General features: G+C 47.1%; 1 protein-coding gene across 1 annotated transcript; it reads left to right on the top strand.

The window, feature by feature from the left end:
• The first annotated feature begins 886 nt into the window (after positions 1–886).
• On the top strand, positions 887–1,372 carry LOC120713305 (uncharacterized protein K02A2.6-like). The gene has a single exon (XM_039999293.1). The coding sequence runs from the start codon at positions 887–889 to the stop codon at positions 1,370–1,372; it is 486 nt and encodes a 161-aa protein (XP_039855227.1).
• Positions 1,373–21,957: the final 20,585 nt, after the last annotated feature.

The following is a 21,957-nucleotide window of genomic DNA, read 5'->3' as shown; positions in this document are numbered from 1 at the left end:
GGCTTTCGAGCCACGAACAACATGGCAGAATACGAGGGCCTCCTAGCAGGGCTACGAGCTGCCATCGGGCTGGGAGTTCATTGCCTCCTGGTAAAAGGGGACTCCTAGCTAGTCGTCAACTAGGTCTCCAAGGAGTACCAGTGCGCCGATCCCCAAATGGCCGCCTACATGGCCGAGGTTCGATGTATGGAGCAGCATTTTGACGGACTGGAGCTGTGACACATTTCCTACAAGGAGAACACTAAGGCCAACGAGCTATCCCGGCTCGCGTCCTCACTAGCTCCATTACCCCACAGGGTGTTCGAAGAAAAGCTTAGCCGACCTACCGTCACGGCTGCCGACTGTGGCGAAGGGGGAACCTCGCTTCCGAGTGAGAGAAACCAGGCCATGCCACCCATCGAGAACACCGTGCTCTCAGCTAGTCCTCAAGAACCCTCGTGGATGGACGACATCTTCGGCTTCCTGAAAGAAAACATCCTTCCCGAGGATGATGCGACTGCGGAACAGATCGCACGACAGTCCAAGCACTATGCCATGGTAGATGGAGATCTATATCGGCATGTCACGGACGGGGTCCTTCTCCGGTGCATCTCTCGGGAGGAAGGCCCCGAACTACTTGCCGACATCCACGAAGGCGAGTGCAGGAGTCACTCATCCTCCCGCACGATGGTCGGGAAAGCCTTCCGGCAAAGTTTCTACTAGCCAACAGCCCTCAAGGATGCAGTCGAACTGGCTCGGCACTGCAGGGCGTGTCAATTCCACGCAAAGCAGATTCACTAGCCAGCACTGGCGCTCAACACCATCCCCCTATCATGGCTTTCATGGTTTGGGGGCTCGACGTCTTGGGACCTTTCCCTAAGTTGGTCGGGGGTACGAGTTGTTGTACATGGGGATCGACATGTTCACAAAGTGGCCGGAGGTAATCGGGGTCATCAAGATCAACAAAGGTTCAGTGCTCAAGTTCATCAAAGATCTGGTGGTCCGGTTCGGGTTTCCTAGTCAGATCATCACCGATAATGGAATCCAGTTCACGAGCGATCTCTTCGGGGATTGCTACGAGGACATGGGCATCAAACTTTTCTTTGCCTCCATAGCGCATCCGCGCAGCAATGGGCAAGCTGAGAGAGCCAATGCAGAAGTCTTCAAGTGGTTGAAGACCAGAACCTACAACAAGCTCAAAAAGCATGGCAAAGGCTGCATAGATGAGCTCCCAGTGGTGGTTTGGGCAAACCGAACCACCCCGAGCCGTGCAACAGGCGAGACACCATTCTTCCTCGTCTATGGAGCCGAAGCCGTGCTCCTGGCTGAAGTGACACTAGGAAGCTCGCGGGTCCGGGTGTACAAGGAGGAGGATCAAGACCATTTGCGGTAGCAAGATGTCCTCTACCTTGATGAGGTATGATGCAGAGCGGCGGTCAGGGCGGCTCGTTACCAACAAGCCCTCCGATGCTACCACCAGCACCATGTACGACCATGAACCCTCCAAGTCGGAGACCTGGTTCTCCACTAGTTCCAATCAAGAGAAGGGAAGAACAAACTCTCCCCCATGTGGGAGGGACCCTTCTGTGTCACAGAAGAACACCGGCCCGAAGCGTTCCGGCTCTCCGACAAAGATAGGGTGCCCGTGCCCAACGTCTGGAACATCGAGCATCTCCATATGTTTTACCTGTAGATAGAGGGGGTCCCAGTGTCCCGGCATGAAGTCCAAGTACCCTGCGGACAGCCTCCCCGGGATACTTGGCCGGGGGCTCCCACCTTTGTACACCTACTTCGTGCTTTCCTTTTTCAGCATTAAGTAGTTTGCAGTCTCTTTATGCAATTTTTAAAGTTTTTCTTCAAGCAAAAGTTGCTAAATGGGGGCGCCTGGCTTGGGTCATGGAAAAGCAGGCTTGTCTAAAGCGACACGTTAGCTCGGGGCTAACAGGCTCTTCTTGGCCAACTTCGATTCTCAGCTCGGTCTCTGGACCCCGGCGTCAGTTGTCTCCAGGAACCCTAATGCTTACCACCACACGCTTCCAAGACAAGTGCCCTCAACTAATGAACAACAACCCACCTTGGGAAAATAGATCGGCTTGATTAAAGGAATTTACTTCCACTTACACAAAGGCCAGCAAAGGCTAGGATCCCTTGGATCCCAAAAAAGGGAACTTTATATATTTCCTTGCAAAGATGTGCAGTTTATAGGAAAGGCATTCCCTACACAGATGGTAGACCACTGTGAAAGGGACTCATGAAGTTGCCGCGAGGAATCTCCCGATGCGCCAGGGATGAAGGAGACGGGCACCATTCCGGCATCGTAGGCGAATGATCCGAGTGCCCCTTCGTACGCCTGGAGGGGCTCCATGCCATGGCTCGGCACGAATGTTAGTCCGGCCCCTGCATCACGTTCGCGGCGTACAACAAAGTGCCAGATCTTCGGAGGCTGGGCGTGTAGGCCACGAGCGGGGGGAAGGCGAGATCACTCTGTAGCTCAGGGTAGGATGGGTGGAATGAAAGCTAGGAAGCTCCAGCCTCCTGCAGCTTCGACTACCCCAACTTCTCAGAGCAACAAGAGGGACCTCGACATACCTGCGCGGGGGTGTCGGAACTAGATCCGACAACCTCAACACAGTGAAGGAGCAAGGCGCTGTCTGAGCATCCAGGGCAACACCTGGAGAAGCAGTAGCTACTAGGGAGGATGAGCAAGAGGAGTTGCAAGCCCCTCCCCCTCCAACAGCAGTAGCTACAACATCTCGGGGTACCACAAATCGCACCAGGACACCCCAGGATGCCAGAGCTCGACGACACCGGCGTTGGCCAGCATGAGGCAAATCTTGCCTTGCTGGGCCAGGTGCCATCTAGCTCTCAGCTGGAGGAGCATCCGCCCGCCCCCCTCAAGAACAGGAACAAAAGCATCGGAGCCTCCAAAGCTACTCGGGCAGTGCATCCAGCCCGGCTCGCCCCGTCTGCGCGAAGGCAAATAAGAACATCGAGTCGGCAAAGCAGCAGAGTAGCGGCACTGGTAGAGCGCACTCCAGTCCCAGCAGCAGCAGATCTGACGGGGGCTCTGAAGAAATCCCTTGATGGACTGCTGCCGGGACCTCCTGAGGAACCAGCCCTCCTTCGATCCCTCTCCACTATGTTGGAGAAAGCGAGGGAAAAGAAGAAGGACTAGGCCCCTGGGCTGAAGCTGAAGGCATCGAGGAGCTGCCTCCTCCATGCTCCGGACATGCCGCGGCTCCCTAGGGCCGCGGCGCATCTTCGATCCAACTCCACTACGATGATAAGAGGGGGCTGGCCGTGGCTCATTGAGGAAGAAGAGCCCTAGCCGCTATTGGTATTTATTAATGTTCACAGATAAGATCCGCAAGTGCACGGAAGATACTATTGTAGCACTTCACTCCGAGAGTATTCAGGGTATCGTATTTTCTCAGGGAACGGAGGTGTAATGATCTTCTAACTAGTTTACCCTTCAAAAACAAGAGGTAGGATGGCCTTGGGTAGTGTGGTTTTTCTAAAGATAAGAATCAAGATAAGGTAAACTTAGGCTACTATTCATTTAATTCGGGCACCGGTCTGACCCTAGTACTGTCAGGGACCTCCGGCTATTATTTTACTCCAAACCCGAACATCGGGGACTTCACTAATCGCGAAGCGGCTTCGTAGCGGACCAATGGGTCTGTCACCTACCGAGGTCTACCCCAGTTAATCTGTGGAGCTCGCAGCAAACAAAGGTGTTCTAGGGCCTAGACACCATGTCTATGCCATCGACTACTACTCTAGCGTCGATCAGGGTTATCCCGTCTTTATCAGAGGTCATCTACTAGAGTATCTGCTACAAGAACGGACGATGAACCCATAAATGAATAACAATGAAAGGGTAACTTAGCCAAGAGCTTACCAATAGGCAAACTCGGATACTTACTCAAATGGATCGTATCCGTCGAGGTACAAGGTCGAAGAGAGGCCGACAAGTCCGGCTCTCCTCCACACTTCCTCCTCACACACTCCCTATCCTAATGATACAAGTGGGAGAGCTCCTCTACATCTTCTCCTCCTCCAAATGTGGTGTGTCTTGTGTTTTGTTTGGAGAATGAGGGGGGAGGCCTCCTTATATAGTGTTGGAGGTGCCTTGGGAGAGTGGAGATGCTAGAAATATTCCCTTCTTCTCTATGGAAACCTTAGCCATGGCTTAAAGATTGCTTAGGGGCTACTCCTCCTCAAAGTGCACCTGGGCTACTCCCTAGGTGTGCCTTTCTCTGGGTAGCTGACAGGTGGGCCCTTGTCTTATCCTTTGGGTGCTCGTTTCTTGGCGTGCCCCTTTGCTCTGATTTGTGGGCCCTCCTTGTAAGTGAGACACAGGTTAGGATCTTATATGCATTATCCTTGTGTTCACTTGTGTTTTCTTTCGTATTTCAGCTGTGGGTGCCTGCAGACCAGGATTCACCAAAACTTGTAGAACCAGTTAGTTTTAAGACCTATAGCTAAGTTTGGTGATTAAATGACATGAAAAGCTGCAGGAGTTGACGGTTGAATTTCCGACATAAGGACCGTCAACAACACCCCCACACTTAGCCCTTTGCTCATCCTCGAGTAAAGGTTGAAGGACTATGGTGGATGCAACTCCTTTGAATGTAACCTGCATACAAGTTATTGCAAGCTTTTCCTGTACCTGAGAACTTTATGAGTGTCTACCAAACTAATCTTGATAATTGAAGCTTGGAACGGTTTAAACTTTAGGTCCCTTAGCCTTCCTTGCTTATAAACTTGGGTTTTGTTTACTTTCAAAATCAAGTATAACTTAGCTCCTCAAATTGTTCTCTCAGATCACTCTTTGTTATTTGAATTTCTCACCCAGGCAAAGTTATGCCTCCTTTTTCACCTACCTCCAATAAGGCTTTTGTGTAGCTCAGGGTAGGAAAAACTGAAGGCATACTTGTTTCTCATATTTTTCTAAGTCAAAAACCAGATCCAAAGAAGAAGCAAGTCATGAACCTTGATCAAGATATGCATGTGTGTCGATATTTTTGGTGGATGGTGTATGAACTCCTTTTTATGAACCAACTCTCTCTTTTTCTTTGGGACATGGGCTATCTCTCTCTCTTTTCTATTTTTTTTTGACATGCCTTGTGAGCATGTGGCATACCTTCTTTGGGTACGCATCTTTTCTTTTCTTCTTTTTTTTCATCATGCTTCTTGAGCATGTTTATTTCTTTTTGCATAGCCCATATCTTTTTTCTCACGATGGGTACTATGGGAGAGTGTGGTCATGGCAAGACATGGAGTTTTATTTTGTGGATAGATGGATGAAGTTTTTGCTAACTTCTAGTGTAGAAGCATAGCAGATGGTGGGGATGTGTACGTGATCTTGATCATAGGAATATGAAATGTTTCTCTCAAAGGGTCACAACAATTTGACAAAGCTCAATGAGATAACAAGATGCATATGTGGAAGGTTTTTCAATTTGATCAACATATGGCCTTGGATAGGAATTTCATAAACAATTGAGGAGCCATGCTATTGAATTTTTGATAATTTTATAAAAGAAATCCCAAGTACTTTGCAAGAAAGAACTAGGTTCCATTCATCCAACCATATCACAAAGGTCAATTATTAGATAGCATGGGTTCCCTATAAAATTTTTGTTCACAAGTGCAAGGTGAAAGACAAGGAATAAAGAGTATGCATGTTTATTAAGAAGTTCATGGAGTGCATAGGAGGATTGGCAAGGTTCATAGAGTTTAATTTTTATGATCAACATAAATTTATTTAAACTCAGTAACTTAGGGAGTTTGAGAGATGTGGTTGCACGAACCATCATTTGAAGAGAAAGGAGAGGGAACTGAGGGAACTCAGAGGTGGTTTAGTCAAACCAAAGGTTTGACCATCCCTCCCTGGATTCCATCTTTCCTATTCTTCAGCGTGCTGAACCTCGAGGTCGTGAAATGTGTTGGGGGAGAGATCTCCCCCACACTTATTCTTGTACCTGCCTTTATTCAAAACAAAAACAAAGGTGGAAACAAGAAAAAGACTCTGCCGGTTTTGAACATCGAAGAGTCTAAATTTTTATTGAAGCAAGATGCATGAAGTGTTTGAAACACCTCAACTTCATTTATTATTTTTTTATTATTGTTATTATCTATATATATTTTTTCTTTTTATCATGGCAATATGGCATGATGGATAACTTAGCAGGGTGGAGACAAGGAAAAGGATGTACGAGGTTTGTGGGATACTTACGTGACAGATCTTACCAACCATTGAACAAAAATGCAAGAGTTGATCTTTATATTCATAAAGCAAAACTTTGCATTTGTTTTGATAGGTTCCTCGTGCATCTTGTCTCCCAGTGGGACCAAGGAGCATTGAGTGTCGGGGTTGTTGTACGTGTTGGTATTTCTTAACGATTGCAGATAAGATCCGCAAGCGCACGGAAGATACTGTTGTAGCACTTCACCCAGAGAGTATTCAAGGTATCGTATTTTCTCAGGGAACGGAGGTGTAACGACCTTCTAACTAGTGTACCCTTGAAGAACAAGAGGTAGGAGAACTTTTGGGTAGTGTGGTTTATCTAAAGGTAAGGGTCAAAGCAAGATAAACTTAGACTATCACTCGTTCACTTCGGGCACCGGTCTGACCCAGGTACTGTTAGGGACTTCTGGCTATTAGCTCTATGCCGTACTCGGACAGGGGGGGACTACACTAACCACAAAGCAGCTTTGTGGCATACCAACGGGGCTGTCGTCTCCCATGGACTACCCGCAATTCTGTGGATCACGAGGCAAACAAAGGCAATCTAAGGCCTAAACACCATGTTTATGCCTTGAACTACTACTCTAGCATTGCGCAGGGTAACCCATCTTTATCAGGGGCCCTCTGCCAGAGTATCTGCTATAAGAACAGACGATGAACCTGTAAACGAATGATAACTTAAGAATAACTTAACCAAGAACTCACCACTAGACGAACTCCGGATACTTACTCAAACGAATCATATCCGTCGAGGTACAAATATGAAGAGAGACCGACAAGCCCAGCTCTTCTCCGCTCCGTCTCCTCACACACTCCCTACTCTAATGATACAAGTGTAAGTCCCTCTACTCCTTCTGCAAAGTGTGTTGTGTATCTCCTTAGTTGTTTTGAGAGGGGGAGTGGAGCTTCTTTTATAGGTTGAAGGGTCGGTTCCCGCCATCTCTCCGTATGGAAACATGGATAACTGCCTTGGAGAGGATAAAGGGGAATCACCTGCCAAGGGGCACCTAGACTGGATTCAATCTAGGTTCGGCCAACCCCTGGGATCGGCCAACCCCCTGGCTTCGCCTCTCGCCACCGCCTTTGCCTGGGTGACCGACAGGTGGGTCCTCTTCTTAGGTGCATGTGTGCCCGGGCTTTGTACGTCGGTTTGTTCTGACAAATGGGCCCTTCTTGTAAGTGTGATGCAGGGTGCGAGTTTCTGTGTACATGTGTTACATCTTGTGTTCATTTTCTTCTTGTTTCACGTATGGGTGCTTGCAAATCAAGATTCACCAAAACTTGTGGAATTCGTTAGAGTTAAGCCCTGTAGCTATGTTTGGTGATCAAAAGTTGTGAAATGATGCAGGAGTTGACGGTTCTATTTCTGACCATCAACAACACCCCCACACTTAGCCCTTTGCTCGTCCTCGAGTAAAGGTGCGAGGGCTAAAGTGGTTGTTGCTCCTTGATTGTAATCTACATACAAGTTATTCCAAGCATTTCTTCATCCCTGTGAACTTTTTGCGAGTGTCTACCATACTCTCTTTGGTAATTGAAGAATGGAATGAGATAGACTTCAGGTTCCGTGCTCACCCTGCTTAGAAACTTGGGGTTTTTATGTTTTGAAAAAAAGAAGATAGCTATGCTCCTCAACTTTATCTCTCGAATCACTCTTTACATTTTCACGGTTCTCACCAAGGCAAAGTTGTGCCTTCTTTTTCTCCTATTTTCTACTCAGGTTTCTGTGGAGCTCAGTGTAGGAGTGAAGAGGACAGCTTGCTCTACTTATGTTGCTGAGTCAAAAGCGGGATCCAAGAAGAAACAAGTCATAGAGTCTGATCAAGATGTGCAAGTGTGTGAATATATATATATATATATATATATATATATATATATATATATATATATTTCTATATTTTTTTTGAATGAACTCCCTTTTTCTCAAACCTCTTCTCCCACTTTCTTATTGTGACATGGGTTATGTCTCTCTTTTTTTACATGCTTTTGCAGGCATGTGGCATACCTTCTTTGGGCATGCATCTTTTATTTCTTTTTCATAATGCTTTCATGAGCATATTTGTTTTTGCATAACCCATGTCTTTCTCTATTTTGGGGAGAAAGGTCATGACAAGACATGGAGTTTGATTTTGTGGATGGATGGCATGATGTGCGCAACTTCCAGTGTGGAGTCGGCAAACATATGTGGAGTGTACGTGATCTTGATCATGAGAGCATGAAGAGTTTCTAACATGGGTCACTAAGTTTGACAAAGCTCAAAGTAAAGACAAGCTGCATGAAAGGTGTTTCTATCAAATTGAACTTTGGCTTTGGTGGGTATTTCAAATTGAGGAGCAAGTTTTTTGCTTTTTAGATTTAAAAGAAATCCCAAGTTCATTGCAAAGAAGAGCATGGTTCCATTAGTCTAGTCATATCACATTAATCAATTGCCTAGATAGCAAGGGTTTTCTATAGAGAATATTGTTCACAAGAACCTAGAAAAGTGCAAGGAATAAAGAGTATGCAAATTTGTTCAGGGAAGCGCATGGAGTGAAGAGTTCTTTTTAAATTTTTATTCATGAAGTTTTAGCGCAGGATTTTGATTGGAACAGGGAGGTAACAGGAGTGAAGGTGCAAACCAAGTTTCTGGAGGAAGCAGGGACGCAGCAGCCCCCATTGGGGTTCGGCCGACCGACAGGGTCGACCGACACAGGGGTGGCCCTACCGGTCCTAATCTTTTTGCGTGTGCTTCGTCTTGGTATTGTCTATTGTGTTGGGTACGTGCTGCTCCCCCACACTTTATTGAATGAAACTCTGTCGGTTTGGAAACCGGGGAGTTGAATTTTATTGAATTATCAAATGGGGGCGCATTACAATTGAAGGGAAATTCTAAAAAATAAAGACTGAAAGGGAAATGTGGTAATGTGCCCGAGGATAACTGTGAAGGGTGATGTGCAAGCTAGTGGTTTCCCTTCTCAATACATTTCTCTAGGCATTCTCTTTGACGGACTTGAGCTCTAAAGTGAGCTCCGCCACTTCATCGCTAAGCTTCTTATGCTCCTCGCGCAGTTTGATGACTGTGCGAAGAAGCTGAATGACCATGGGTCCCTTGGGGACTTGCTCATCCTCACGCTCATATTGCTTGCCAGGGCGTGAGATCGGAGGAGGGAGGATGTGCCTCTTAACGCGCTTGACGCCCTTAGGGGATGATGCCACCGACTCGGCTTCTCCTTTATTCTTAGGAGAGAGCCCCGGCATCAACCTCTTTCCATACCCGCTGCTGTGACACCCTAGGTGTCTGCACTTTAGTTGTGTATCTATTTTATGCATCATGTGCTTGATTGCCTGAAAAAGGATCTTTTTGTAAATATAAAAGGTTATATGTGTAATTATGATTTTATGCAAGGTCCTTTTTATAGTTTTATTTGAATAGGATGGGTAATTATAGCTTTTGTGGACGTTGTTTTTGCAAAATGTAATGTAATCATTGCATGGCAGGAAAATTTTCAATTCAGCCTAAGTTTAAAGTGAATTTACCTTGAAAAAGACAAAATTCCTTGGAATTCAAAATCCCTCCTATGTTTTCAAAAATAGCTCTTGAATCTTTGATCAAATAAATTTTTGCACAACATCAAAGTTGTAGATCTTGAAAAGTTGAACAACTTTCATGTTGGGCACTTTTTCATTTGAGCCCTATTTTAAAAGTTATCGCTAGTTTACAATTGGGTCCCTGGAATTTTTGGAAATTGCATTTAGGTCCCTTTTCCCCTCCCTCTAGCCTGCATGCCTGCTCTGTTTTTCAGCGCCGCCCGCCGCCGCTGTGCAGTGCCGCCGCGCGCCGTGGAGAGCCAGCCGGCCACCTCCTGCTTCGCACTGGCACCCACGCATCGCTCCCAACCTCCTCCACCGCCCGTTGCCTCGCGCTGGCGCTCTCTCCCCTCGCCACGCCGCCCAGATCCTCCCGCGTGGCCGCCACCTCGCCGCCGCAGTGGCGAGCTCGCTCCTTTCCTTTCGCCCTTTTGCCATCTCATAGCCCACAGACTCCAGAACATCGCCGCCGCTCCACCCGCAACCCCAGCAAGCTTGATGCCGCCGCGGAGCCACCACTGCAGCCCTCCTCCGCCCGCTCTGACCCCCTAGAGAGCTCCACCGTGGGCCCGCGAAGCTCTCCGACCCGGATTGCACCTCTTTCCCTCACCGAAGCACCCTAGTTGCCGTTGAACCTCTGCCGCCGCCGCCCTGCTCCGTCGAGCCGCCGCCTCCGAGCCCCTCCCCGCACCCCAAAAAGACCACCCAGAGGTGCGCCTTGACCCAGTGAAGCTCCCACTCCTCTTTCCCCTTGCCGCCGGTGACCCCCTCACCGGGATTTGGCCGGTCAACGTCGCGCCCCCTCTCTGACCACCGGCCAGGGACTTCGGGTTGAGAAGAAACGAAAACCCGGGGGGTTATTTGAATAGCTCGTGACTCAAATGAATAGTAGCAGCAAGGACCTTTTTGCTATGTTTTGCAGTGAACTTTGAAATTCAATAGAAATTCGTCGAAAATTCGTAAAAGAGCAAATCTAGTTGTTCTGGAATCCTTGTGTAAAGGTCTATGCAGTAAAATCAAAATATGATGGATGTTTGTTGAAAGTTTTTGCTGTACAAAGTGATTTGTGTCACTAGGTAAATAAAGGCTAGTTGTTTATTCTTTTTCTTAATTATTGCTTCAAACTATGTCTTGCTCTAAACTTTTTATGGTGGTTTGTTCATATGACACTAGTGTTGCTATAAAAATTTCGTGGTCAGTTCGCATGTGTAGCTATTTCTTTGATTTAATCCTTGTTTAGTAGACTTTAATTATGAAAAATAGTTTATGTTGATGATAAATCATGCAAATATTTGTGAGTGTTCTTTTTTAATAGTTTAGATTTTCCATGAAGTTTTAGCCCTAGTTCATGAATAGAACAGAAGCTAAAAATGAATCTTGTTAAGTTGATGTCTGTTTTGTTTATTTACTCAAAATTAATTCTTTGTAAATTAAATCATGAAAAATTCACAGTAGCTAACTCATCCCTGTGTCGACCTATTGTTAAATTTTTAGCTTCTGTTTTGCTATGGTTTAACCTGTATAATTCAATCTTGTTCTAGGTGTTGTTTGAATGAATGAATTGTTCTGAATAAATGGCTACATGTTTTGGCATGAAATTTACAGGATAGCTTACTCTGTTTATATTTTAGTGTATTTTTTGCTAAATTTATTACTATTTGTGCTCTGAGTTGTTGGTTTATTAACAAACCATGATTTAATTGCTATAGGAAACTACTCCCACTTGTTTAGGAAGTTAGTATAGCTTTCTTGTGTTGTTGATCATGATGCCTTGTGTAGTTAGAAATGTTGAGTTACTACTCTATAAACGATTGCCCTTGTGTGTATTAATTTTGTTTGCTTAGCTTCACCACATCGTGAGTGTGTTTATAATACTGTTCTTGCATTACATATAGATACGACTGCTTTATTGGACGGGACATACGAGTTGATCCCGGATTCAGAAGAAGGTGATCTCGAAGCTCAAGTGAACACTGCTGTACTAACTGAAGCCCCGGACCAAAGTTCGGAAGTGCCCAGGGCTGAAATAGTTAGTAACTACCAAGAAGGCAAGGCCCGGACATAACCTATATTTCAAATTATTACCATTTACTATTATAACTTACTTGTGCATTTACAGTTCTTAGGATTTGAATTGAAACCCTAGATGCATGATCCTAGGAACCTATGTACTGAACACTAGACCTGAGTTCGAATAATTGTTAAGCTTATAGGACCGGTAAAAGTCGAGTGATTGCCTGTCACTCGCGAGCTCTATAGGAACTGCTTGTTTACTTTCTGTTATCAATATAAGGACGACGGACGGGGTTGTGTTCGATATCATGACCTTGCGTGAGACCCGTCTGTGTTGATGAACTTGCTAAGGTCGCGGTGTGTGGTAGTGCTGGTTAAGTTTTTGAACGTACTAGCCACATGCCGTAAATATGGTATGCGGTAAGCCTAGTAGCCGATTGGACCGGGGAGTGGATATACCTATCACTCTCTCTTTAGAGATAGGCTTTTAAATTTTATTGTTGATCAACACTTCGACTTCGAGGGACAAGGTTGGACCTTGGAGCCCTGTAGTCGGGGAGAGTGACCCTATCCACAAGCCGGAAAGAAAGGTCAACGGTTGTTTGGGAACGACCCGACGGTGTTCCAAACGTGTGTGTTAGGTCTGCCTGGACAGGTTAACAAATTCGATTCGAATCGTCTGCTTCCCACAGTTTGGGACTGCTTGATCTCTTTGCCACACAGAGTAATAAGAGCAACATTATTATGATCAATCTTGATGATTGCTTAAAGTTCCACCATGGTTGAATAGTAGTTGCTTACATAGAATGGTTAATCAACTAGAATCTTGGAAGCTAAAATTTGAAAGTAAGGACCTACTCTTTATTGCTTTTCAGCAAAAGGAAAACCAGAGCCTCACAAAACCCTGCATAGTCTAGTTAAGTGGGCTACGTATACCCGTTGACGGTTAAGTCTTGCTGAGTATTAGAATACTCAGCCTTGCTGTTGAAACCCTTTTTCAGGTATGAGTTTTGAGGACCAGGTCGCTAGTTTGTCTTGGCCCTGCTCTTTACCTCCTGGCTGGTCCGTAGAGTGGGATACGTCTTCGGCCGGCAATGACCCTGACGAGTGATACCATGCTTGGGCTAGCCTGGTATACTTTTGCGACGTGTTGTAGCCGTCGTGTGTTATCTTCCGCTGTTTAAACTCTGAATCTTTACACTTATGGCTTGTATAACTGTTTTACTAAATTTGGTTTTGTAATAATGGTTTGAACTAGTTTGTAATTGCTACTTTGCCTGTGTTGTAAAATTGTGGTTGTAATATCTCTGGACTCGCCTTCGTGCGGGGTATGCTTGTTCGATCCAAAAAGCGGTGGTTGTATCAGGACGTTACCCGACAGACCAAGAATTGTTCCGTTTGAAGTGCGTTTGAGCCGGTGTTGCCTTTATGGTGATGGCCTGCGCACTTGAGCCGGGATAATTCAGGTGGTTCTGCCACAGATGCCTGGGGTACGGATGCCCACAACGTGAAAATGTTGTGGTGGTGAAGGGGTCTTGGATGTGCGTGTAGGTGTGGTTACATAGTTATGGCTAACTACATCACCACTCTTTGTTTTCAGTGAGTACACATATTCCTGCCCCTCTTCTAAAGGCTTCGGCGGAAGCGGGTCGGTGAAGAGGTGTACGGCGATGTCCTTGAGCACCAACGCCCCCATAGTTGTCCTTCTGGATCCTTCTGTGCTTCGGCCACTGTCTCTCCCGGCGGGGATCTTCTTGACGGAGAGCGGAGTCGAACGGGGGACCGAGGGGCCTCCCTGAGGGGTCGGCCGAACCAGGGGGTAGGCCGACCCCTTCTTGGCTCCTTTCGGCGTCCCCTCAGATGCCAGTGCTAGTAGGATCGCCAGTGGTGTCGTGGTGATGTGCTCGGCCACCTGCTCGATGACCATGTTCACCGGCACTTGATTTGCCGGCGAGAGTTCACCCTCGAGGGCGAAGGTGGACATGGTTTCACTGAAGGGGACAAGTGCCTTGCCGGCCATGGGTTCTTTGCAGGAATGTGGAGGGGATGAGAGAAAGAGGATCAAGAATGGAGGGGAGGGAGAAAGGAGGATGGAGAGGGTCATTTTAATGAGAACAAAGGCCAATCTCGAGGGAAACCTTCCTTTCCTCAGCCTAGCTCATAAGGTAAGCAAAAGAGGTCGTTTGAAGGAGTTTAAATTCAAAAGTTGGGGACCTCGTGCTGACAGGTGGGGTCGGCCGACCCAGGGGTTCGGCGGACCCCCTTGGGCTTTGCTGGGCTCTACCTTTCTCTCATGGGTCAAGGGCCAGAGGGTGGCCTAAGTGCAAGTGGTTTTGGTTTTCAAAGCTATAGTGAAGAGGTCAAAAAGTATCAAAATTTACTAATTTTTTGACATCGAACTCTTCATTTGAATCGTAAGGCGTATGAAAAACCTTTAAGCGTTGACTGTTTACCTTGAAGATCTTACCGCATCGTCCTGGAGTGTGATTGCCACGTGTGAAGATGTGTCGATGACAGTGTGCCGCCCTTTCCACTTGCTACGAAGCTTTCCTCACCAAAGAGCTTTACTGTAACACCCTAACTTAATTTTCCTAGTTAATAATAAATTTAATAGGTTTATTTAAATTTTCTAAGGATTATTGTGTTAGTCTTGCATTTAATCTAATTTTTGTTCCTTAAGTAATTAAAATTTTATCATAGGTCTACTTTTAATGTTGCATTCATGCTGGTGCATTTATTTTACCTGTTTGAGTGTTTGAGTGTTTGAGTTGAATTCAAAGTCAACTTTGAATTCAACTAGTTTGGTTGAGTTTGAATAGGAATTAGAATTAGAGTTAGAAAGGAAAAGAAATAGAAGAGGAAAAGGAGTCCAAAACCCCTTAAAGCAAATCTGGCCCAAAACTCCAAATCAACCCGGCCCAAGCTGCCAAACCTCAGCCCAACCCATCTCTTCTCTCACTCAGCCCAGCTCCCACGCTCAAACCAGAGCCCACCCCATTCCAGCCCAGCGGCTCAACCCAAGCCGCCGGCCCAAACCAGGAAGCAGCCCAGCCGGTTCCAACCCTTTCCTCTCCACACCCGGCCCTCCCCCAGCGCGGCCCACACCCCCCTGGCCCAGCCGGCGCTGCGTAGCCCGCTGCCTCTCCACGCGTGGTCCAGCCCAGCGCTCGGGCCCAGCGTCCTTTTTCCCCGGCCTGCCCCGTGCCACGCGACCGGAGCATCGCCCCGCGCTCGCCCACCTCCGCTCGGCCCGCTCCACCCGCACGCCACGCGCGTTGCCAGCTTCCTCTCCTCCGTCCCGCTGCCACACCGGGCCCGCATGTCGGCGTCTCCCTCCGCAGCCGCGCGCGCGCCTCCGACCGAGCTTCCCCGGTCCCACCTGCCAGCGCCACATTGCGCTCTTTCCCGCGCTCCCACCGACAGTCTGTCCCTACCGGTCATCTTCCTCCTCCCTTCCTTCCCCAGCGCGCTAACAGAGCCGCAGTTCTCGCCGTGACGCTCGCCCGCGTGCCCAACGGCCCGCACGCCGAGATCTCGGGCCCCCTCTTTAAACTCCCCCACGACCCCCTACCCTTTTACAGCTCGCCAGCGCCGCCCCCAAACCCTAGGCCGCCACGCCGCACAGCTCCGCCGCGAAGAGGCCCTTGCACCGCCGAGTTCCTGCTGTTCCGCCGCCGCTCTGCCTCCGCAAGTCGACGCCGCGGCTTCGCCTCGGGGACAGGAACATCACCGAGCCCTTCCTCTCCGACCTAGGCCCCGCTGCGCACGGGATTTCCCGTGGAGGAGCTCCGTCGAGCCGCCCCTACGCCGCCACGATTCCACCTCGGCACCGCCAATCCTCGACTTCTGCACGCCGCCACAGCTTCACGGGGTGGTAAGAAACACGCCGAGCTCGTTACCCGTCCCTTTTTCCTTCTGTTGCGCCTAGTTGGCTTCGCCGACGAGCTAGCGCCGCCCTGCATCATCGCGAGCCCCGACCGAGCCCCAAATCCTCATGCCTGAGCCCACCAGTGGATTAAGCATGCCACGGCAGTGCCCCACGGCCAAATCCTGGCTCGAATAACCCCTGGAATGCCGGATTTGGCTTACGCCGGCGATCCCCCGCCGCGGAAAATGCTGCTCCGGCGACCACCGCCGCCACTCCGCGCTCAACCCATCCTGGCCACCCGATCCCGCACGGACGCCCGTGATTAGAACGAGTAACAATCTGATCTGAGCCGCCGGATCTTGATCCAACGGATCAGATCCGCGCGTACCCCTTCGCCCTGTCCCTTTTGCTAAAGAGTCCGCGAACTCTTTTGAAATCAATCCGCAGTCCATCAGTGTTCAAAACTAATTCCAGTTAGGTCATGTTTTTATCATTTTGGCCCCTAAGTTTTCCCAAATTAGTACCCGCCGTCCAGCCTTGACGTTTTTACGTGTTAGACCCTAGATCTAACTGTTAATTACATTTAGACCCTCGGTTTTTGCAGAAAACCCCCTGGGACTTCAGTTTTCTTACAAATAGGTCCCTAGATCTTGTTTTTGGTCTAGATTATGCGTTTTAGCTCCGTTTTAGGCGTTCTTTATGTCCACGCGATCGTTGTAACGCGTAGAATAGTTTTAGACTAGTTTAGTGTGCTATTTTTATGTATTGTTGTGCTGTTTCTTAGTGTTTGCCTTTGTTTGCTTGTATGTATTGTGCTGGACTTGTTTTTGGCCACGTGTGCGTGAGTAGACGTTGAGCTACCGGAGGAGCATCAGTATCAGTACCCGGAGCAGCATCCATCTTCAGACCAGTTTGAGCAGCAGCAGGAGCGGTACGAGGAAGGCAAGTATAACATGAACAACCTATCACTTTTAAATACATTTTCATACTGCATTTTAATACTGTATGCCTATAAGGACATTCCTAGCCACTTTATATCCTTTATATATATCCTTTGGGTTGCATTTTGGTTAGTTGTGCTAGGTTGCTGCGCTATAACACTTAATGGTCTTTTTTTAATTAAATTGATTAATGGTTTACTTGAACTTAATTCTGAGAGTGGCCCTCTGTGTGGATGAGTGGCCCACGTCTCGTTAAAAGATGGTTTTTGTAGAAACATGGTTTAGGGGGCCAGCACGGTGCTTACTGCCTGGTTGGCCACTCTCCATAAGGACCGGTTCATAGAGCGACAACCTGGGACAACAGCGCTACCACAAGACTGGAATGGGACAGTCTTGGCGTAATAATTAGGTCTTTTTGGTTTGGAGTAACTTACCGACGGGGCAAGGGTGGTAAGCTTCTATGTCCCTCGTACTGAGTGGCCTCATCGATGACGCCCACTAGACCTGCTCCATAGTCGCCGATCCAACCCTCGCGGTTACTCCTTACCAACGAGATTCTTTGTAAAGGCCTCGTAGTGAGTCGCTAGCCATCTCACCTAAGGAAGTGTGATGAACAACTGGCGTAGCTCACGACTTGTGGGTAAAGATGTGCAACCTCTGCAGAGTGTAAAACTGGTATACTAGCCGTGCTCACGGTTATGAGCGGCCCAGATCCTCCTTTTGATTAGTGGGGTTAGCTCCTTCCGACGAGGGGGTGCCTCTCAGGGTTACCTTGGTGGTTTTGGTATGGTTCTCAGTAATTACATAATTAAATTTGATTAATTACTATGTAACTGGGTTAATGGTAATTCATCAACTTGTAGTAAATAGCTTTAATAAAATTTTGCCAAGACTTAAAAGCTAATGCAGTTGAGTCAGCCAACCTTAGAGCCTCATAGTTTGTGTTATACTTGTTGAGTACAAGTTGTGTACTCACCCTTGCCTCTTCTCTACTTTTTCCTCTTGGCTACGCTACTGCTGCTCAGTTCCTGCCGACACGAGGGAGTTCGCTCAGCGCTTCCAGGACTACGAGGACTTCTAGGCGTTCGTCTCCCAGTCGACGTCCCTGTGGCGCCCTGCTTCAGCTTCGGAGAGTCTTTATCGTATTTTGTACTTCGCTTCCGCTGTATCAGACATTTTTGTCATTAATGTAATAAATAACATTCATATTCGCTTTATTATATCTTTTTACGTGATATGTGCTATGATATACTGTTCATTCTGTTGTATATACGTGTGACTTGATCCTAGCACGTATATGATTGCTCGGTTTATGTTCTTTTATAAACCGGGTGTTACATTTACTCTGGAATTAAATAATAATACCTTGTCTCCAGCTTTAAACTCTTTGGGCTTGACCCTCTAGTCGTGCCATCATTTTGTTCTGTCCTTGTAAATCTTGCAATGTGATAGGCTTTCTCCCTCCATTCTTCCAACTCTGCAAGTTGGATTTGTCGGTTCTTTCTAGGCAGCTTCAGATCCATATTCCATTGCCTGATAACCCAGTGGTTCCTGTGTTCCAACTCAACTGGCAGGTGACATGTTTTACCATAAATGAGTTGGTATGGTGACATGCCGATGGGGGTTTTGTACGATGTCCAGTATGCCCAAAGTGCATCAGGCAGCTTGTTTTTCCATCCCTTCCCCGTCTCATTGACCGTCTTTTGCATAATGTTCTTGATTTGTTTATTAGATGTTTCTGCCTGACCACTGGTTTGTGGGTGATATGGGGTTGCAATGTTGTGCTTGGCGCCCAACTCCTTCAGAAAGTTTCGGAAGGTCTTGTCGATGAAGTGTGATCCCCCATCACTTATGACTATTCGTGGTGTTCCAAAATGGAGGAAGATAACTTCATGGAACATCTTCCGGGCATGTTTGGCATCAGCAGCTCTGCAGGGTTGTGCCTCCACCCACTTAGTTACATAATCCACAGCTACCAAGATGTACTCCCAATCTTGGGACTTTTGGAATGGTCCCATGAAATCAATGCCCCATACGTCGAACAAGTCGACTTGAAGATTGTATGTGAGGGGCATCGCATTGCGAGATGTTATGCCACCTTGCATCTAGCATTTTCGACACCTTCGAATGTACTCTCTGGTGTCTTCATACATTGTTGGCCAGAAGAAACCACTTTGCCAAATTTTTGCTTGTGTTCTGAATGCTCCAAAGTGGCCCCCATATGCTGTAGTGTGGCACTTCTCGATGATTTGTATGGCTTCCACTGCTGGTACGCATCTTCTTAGCAAACCATCTGTGCATACCCTGTACAGGTATGGGTCATCCCAAAGGTGTTGGTGACTGTCGAAGATGAGGTTCTTTTTGTTCTCCCCGGGTGGCACGTATCCTGAAACCATAAAGTTCACAATGTTTGCGTACCATGGGGTGGAGTCTGTCACCTTTAGAAGCATGTCGTCACATAGGAAGTCGTTTATCGGCGGTTCCTACAAATTAATGACCTGCATAGGCGATAGATGATCGGCAATAGTGTTCTCTACTCCCTTTTTATCTTTTATCTCAAGGTCAAATTCTTGGAGTAAGAGAATCCATCTTATTAGTTGAGGTTCAGCATCTTTCTTGGTGAGCAGATACTTCAGAGCTGCATGGTCAGTATAGACATTAACTTTTGCTCCTACCAAGATCTAAACTTATCTATAGCGAAGACAACAGCTAGAAGCTCTTTTTCAATGGTGGCATAATTAAGCTGAGCTCCAGTCAGTGTCTTGCTAGCGTAAGCAATTGCATGATGCTTCTTATCTTTGGTTTGGCATAAAATCGCCCCAACAGCAAAATCACTAGCATCACACATTATCTCAAACGGGAGACTCCAATCAGGGGGTTGGATGATTGGAGCCGAGATGAGTGCTTTCTTAAGAACGTGAAAAGCATTTAATCACTCATCGGTGAAATCGAAGGGTGCATCCTTAGCTAGCAGGTTTGTGAGGAGTCTAGCGATCTATGAGAAGTCCTTAATGAAACAGCGATAGAACCCCGCATGACCTAAGAAGCTACGGATGCCCTTAATGTTCACTGGAGGTGGAAGCTGTTCTATGACTTCGATCTTAGCTTTGTCCACCTCGATTCCTCTTTCGAACACAAGGTGTTCGAACACAAGGTGTCTGAGGACGATGCCTTCACGGACCATAAAGTGGCATTTTTCCCAATTTAGTACCAAGTCCTTTTCTTGGCACCTTTGTAAGACCCTGTCTAAATTTTCAAGACATTGATCGAAAGTTTTCCCATAGACGGAGAAGTTGTCCATGAAAACTTCCATGATTTCCTCGATCATGTCAGAAAAGATAGACATCATGCAACATTGAAATGATGCAGGTGCGTTACATAGCCCAAACGACATCCTACGATAAGCATAAGTTCCGTAGGGGCATGTGAACATGGTCTTACTTTGATTGTCGGGATGGATGGGGATTTGGTGATAACCTGAGTACCCATCAAGGAAACAGAACAAGGAATGCTTTGCTAGCCGTTCTAACATCTCGTCAATGAACAAAAAAGGAAAGTGATCCTTCTTTGTGGTCGTGTTGAGTTTTCGGTAATCAATACACATTCTCCACCCCGTGATGGTTCATTGAGGGATAAGTTCATTTTTGTTGTTTTCAACGACCGTCATGCCTCCTTTCTTAGGCACAACCTGAATGGGGCTGACCCACTCACTATGTGGAACGGGATATATTATCCCTGCGTGTAAGAGCTTCAGGACTTCTTTCTTAACAACCTCTCGCATCGCATTGTTTAGCCTACGCTGAGGCTCCCTAGAAGGTGTTTTGGAAGGATCTATAGGGATGCGATGCGTATAGAGGGTAAGGCTGATTCCCTTGAGGTCCTGGAGTGAGTAGCCGAACACAGCTCTATGTCTTTCTAGAATGGCGATTAGCATGGTAGTCTCGTCGTCGGATAGCTTGTCGCTAATGATGATGGGAGTTTCAGTGTCGCCATTTAGGAAGGCATAGCGGAGGCCAGAAGGAAGGGGCTTAAATTCAATGGGTTGACGTGTGGGCCGTTCATGAGTAGGTAGCTGAAGAATTTCTTCCTGATCATCTTCTTCTTGAATGAAGAGTTCAGCATCTTTTTCTAAAGAAGACACAGGAGTTTCAGCAGGAAGAATGGCTTGCACTTCATCAACTGATTCCTATTGGGGGATAGATTCGGCCAAGGAATCCTTTGACTGAAGGATTGGCAAGCTCAAAGCTCTACCCCTAAGGGTTACGTCGAGAGTTCCGAATGGGGAGATGTTTTGGAACAACTTCTCGACGGGGTGCCCGATCAAAATGTCGAGGTCTTGGACTTCAAAGACGTGAAAGTCTAGGGCAATCTCAACTTTTTCATACCAAACTGGTACATTGTGTAAGATCCTGATCCCTTCAATGGTGGAATGTGTTCCAATCCATAGGGATCTTAAGGTTGGGAGCAAAGGGTTTTCCCTTAGATAACTAAGCGCAAAAGATGCAGACATGATGTTTGCTCCAACCATGGGGCTATAGAGAACTGAGATAGCAGTTCCTTGGATAAAATAGGGAAGGGTGTACGAGGGTGTTCGAATTTGAATTGCTTCGGGTGACATTTCCCCTTTTGTGTACCCATTCGCTATTCATGACAGCTGTTAACCCTTTGATTGTCTCTTTAAGGGAAACCTTATCGAGAGGATCAAGTGGGTCTTTAGGAACTGGTGGTCGCTTCTCATGAGGATACATCGAGGTGTTTCCAAAGTTTTGAAAAATGTCCTCCTCGATATTGAAGGGAAACTCTGGAGGTTGAATTTCTTCTTCCTCCATTGTTTCTGGTTCAGGGGAAGGTTTGGTGGTTGGTTCTGGGTGAGTAGGTGATGGTGGTGTAGAAGCAACAAACGGAACTTCCTCATGGCTTGAGGATCCTGCTGCTGGAAGGGTTTCTGTAAAGGATGTGTTCTCTACAATGCGGTCTAGAAGAGCTTCTCCTTCGGCTGTGGTTTTGTGTGTGAACGACCCCCAGCGGTGATATCAAGCTGTAGGACAGATTCCTTGCTAAGCCCTAACTAGAAGTGTTGAAGCAACATGTGGTCGGGAGTAGACAAGTCTGGGCCGGTGTGAGTGAGCTGTGAGAACCTAGCCCAGGCTGTACCTATGGACTCCTTCTCGTCCAGACGAAAGTCGAGGATCTCTTTTCGTAGGGAAGCGATTCAAAAAATGGGGAAGAATGCGAGATAGAACCTATCCCATAGTTCTTCCCATTCTCCATTTACTTTTCCTATGTTATGGGCGTACCATTGTCTTGCCCTCTCATTAAGGGAGAAGGGAAACAAC

This window comes from Panicum virgatum, chromosome 6K (assembly GCF_016808335.1).
Source record: "Panicum virgatum strain AP13 chromosome 6K, P.virgatum_v5, whole genome shotgun sequence".
In the NCBI taxonomy this organism is placed as follows: domain Eukaryota; kingdom Viridiplantae; phylum Streptophyta; class Magnoliopsida; order Poales; family Poaceae; genus Panicum; species Panicum virgatum.
The sequence above is the reverse complement of the archived record's forward strand: the minus strand, read 5'-3'. Positions and strand labels throughout refer to the sequence as shown.

Coding starts and splice junctions, on each gene's coding strand:
- LOC120713305 (XM_039999293.1), top strand. CDS start 887: ATGGGGATCGACATGTTCACAAAGTGGCCGGAGGTAATCGGGGTCATC.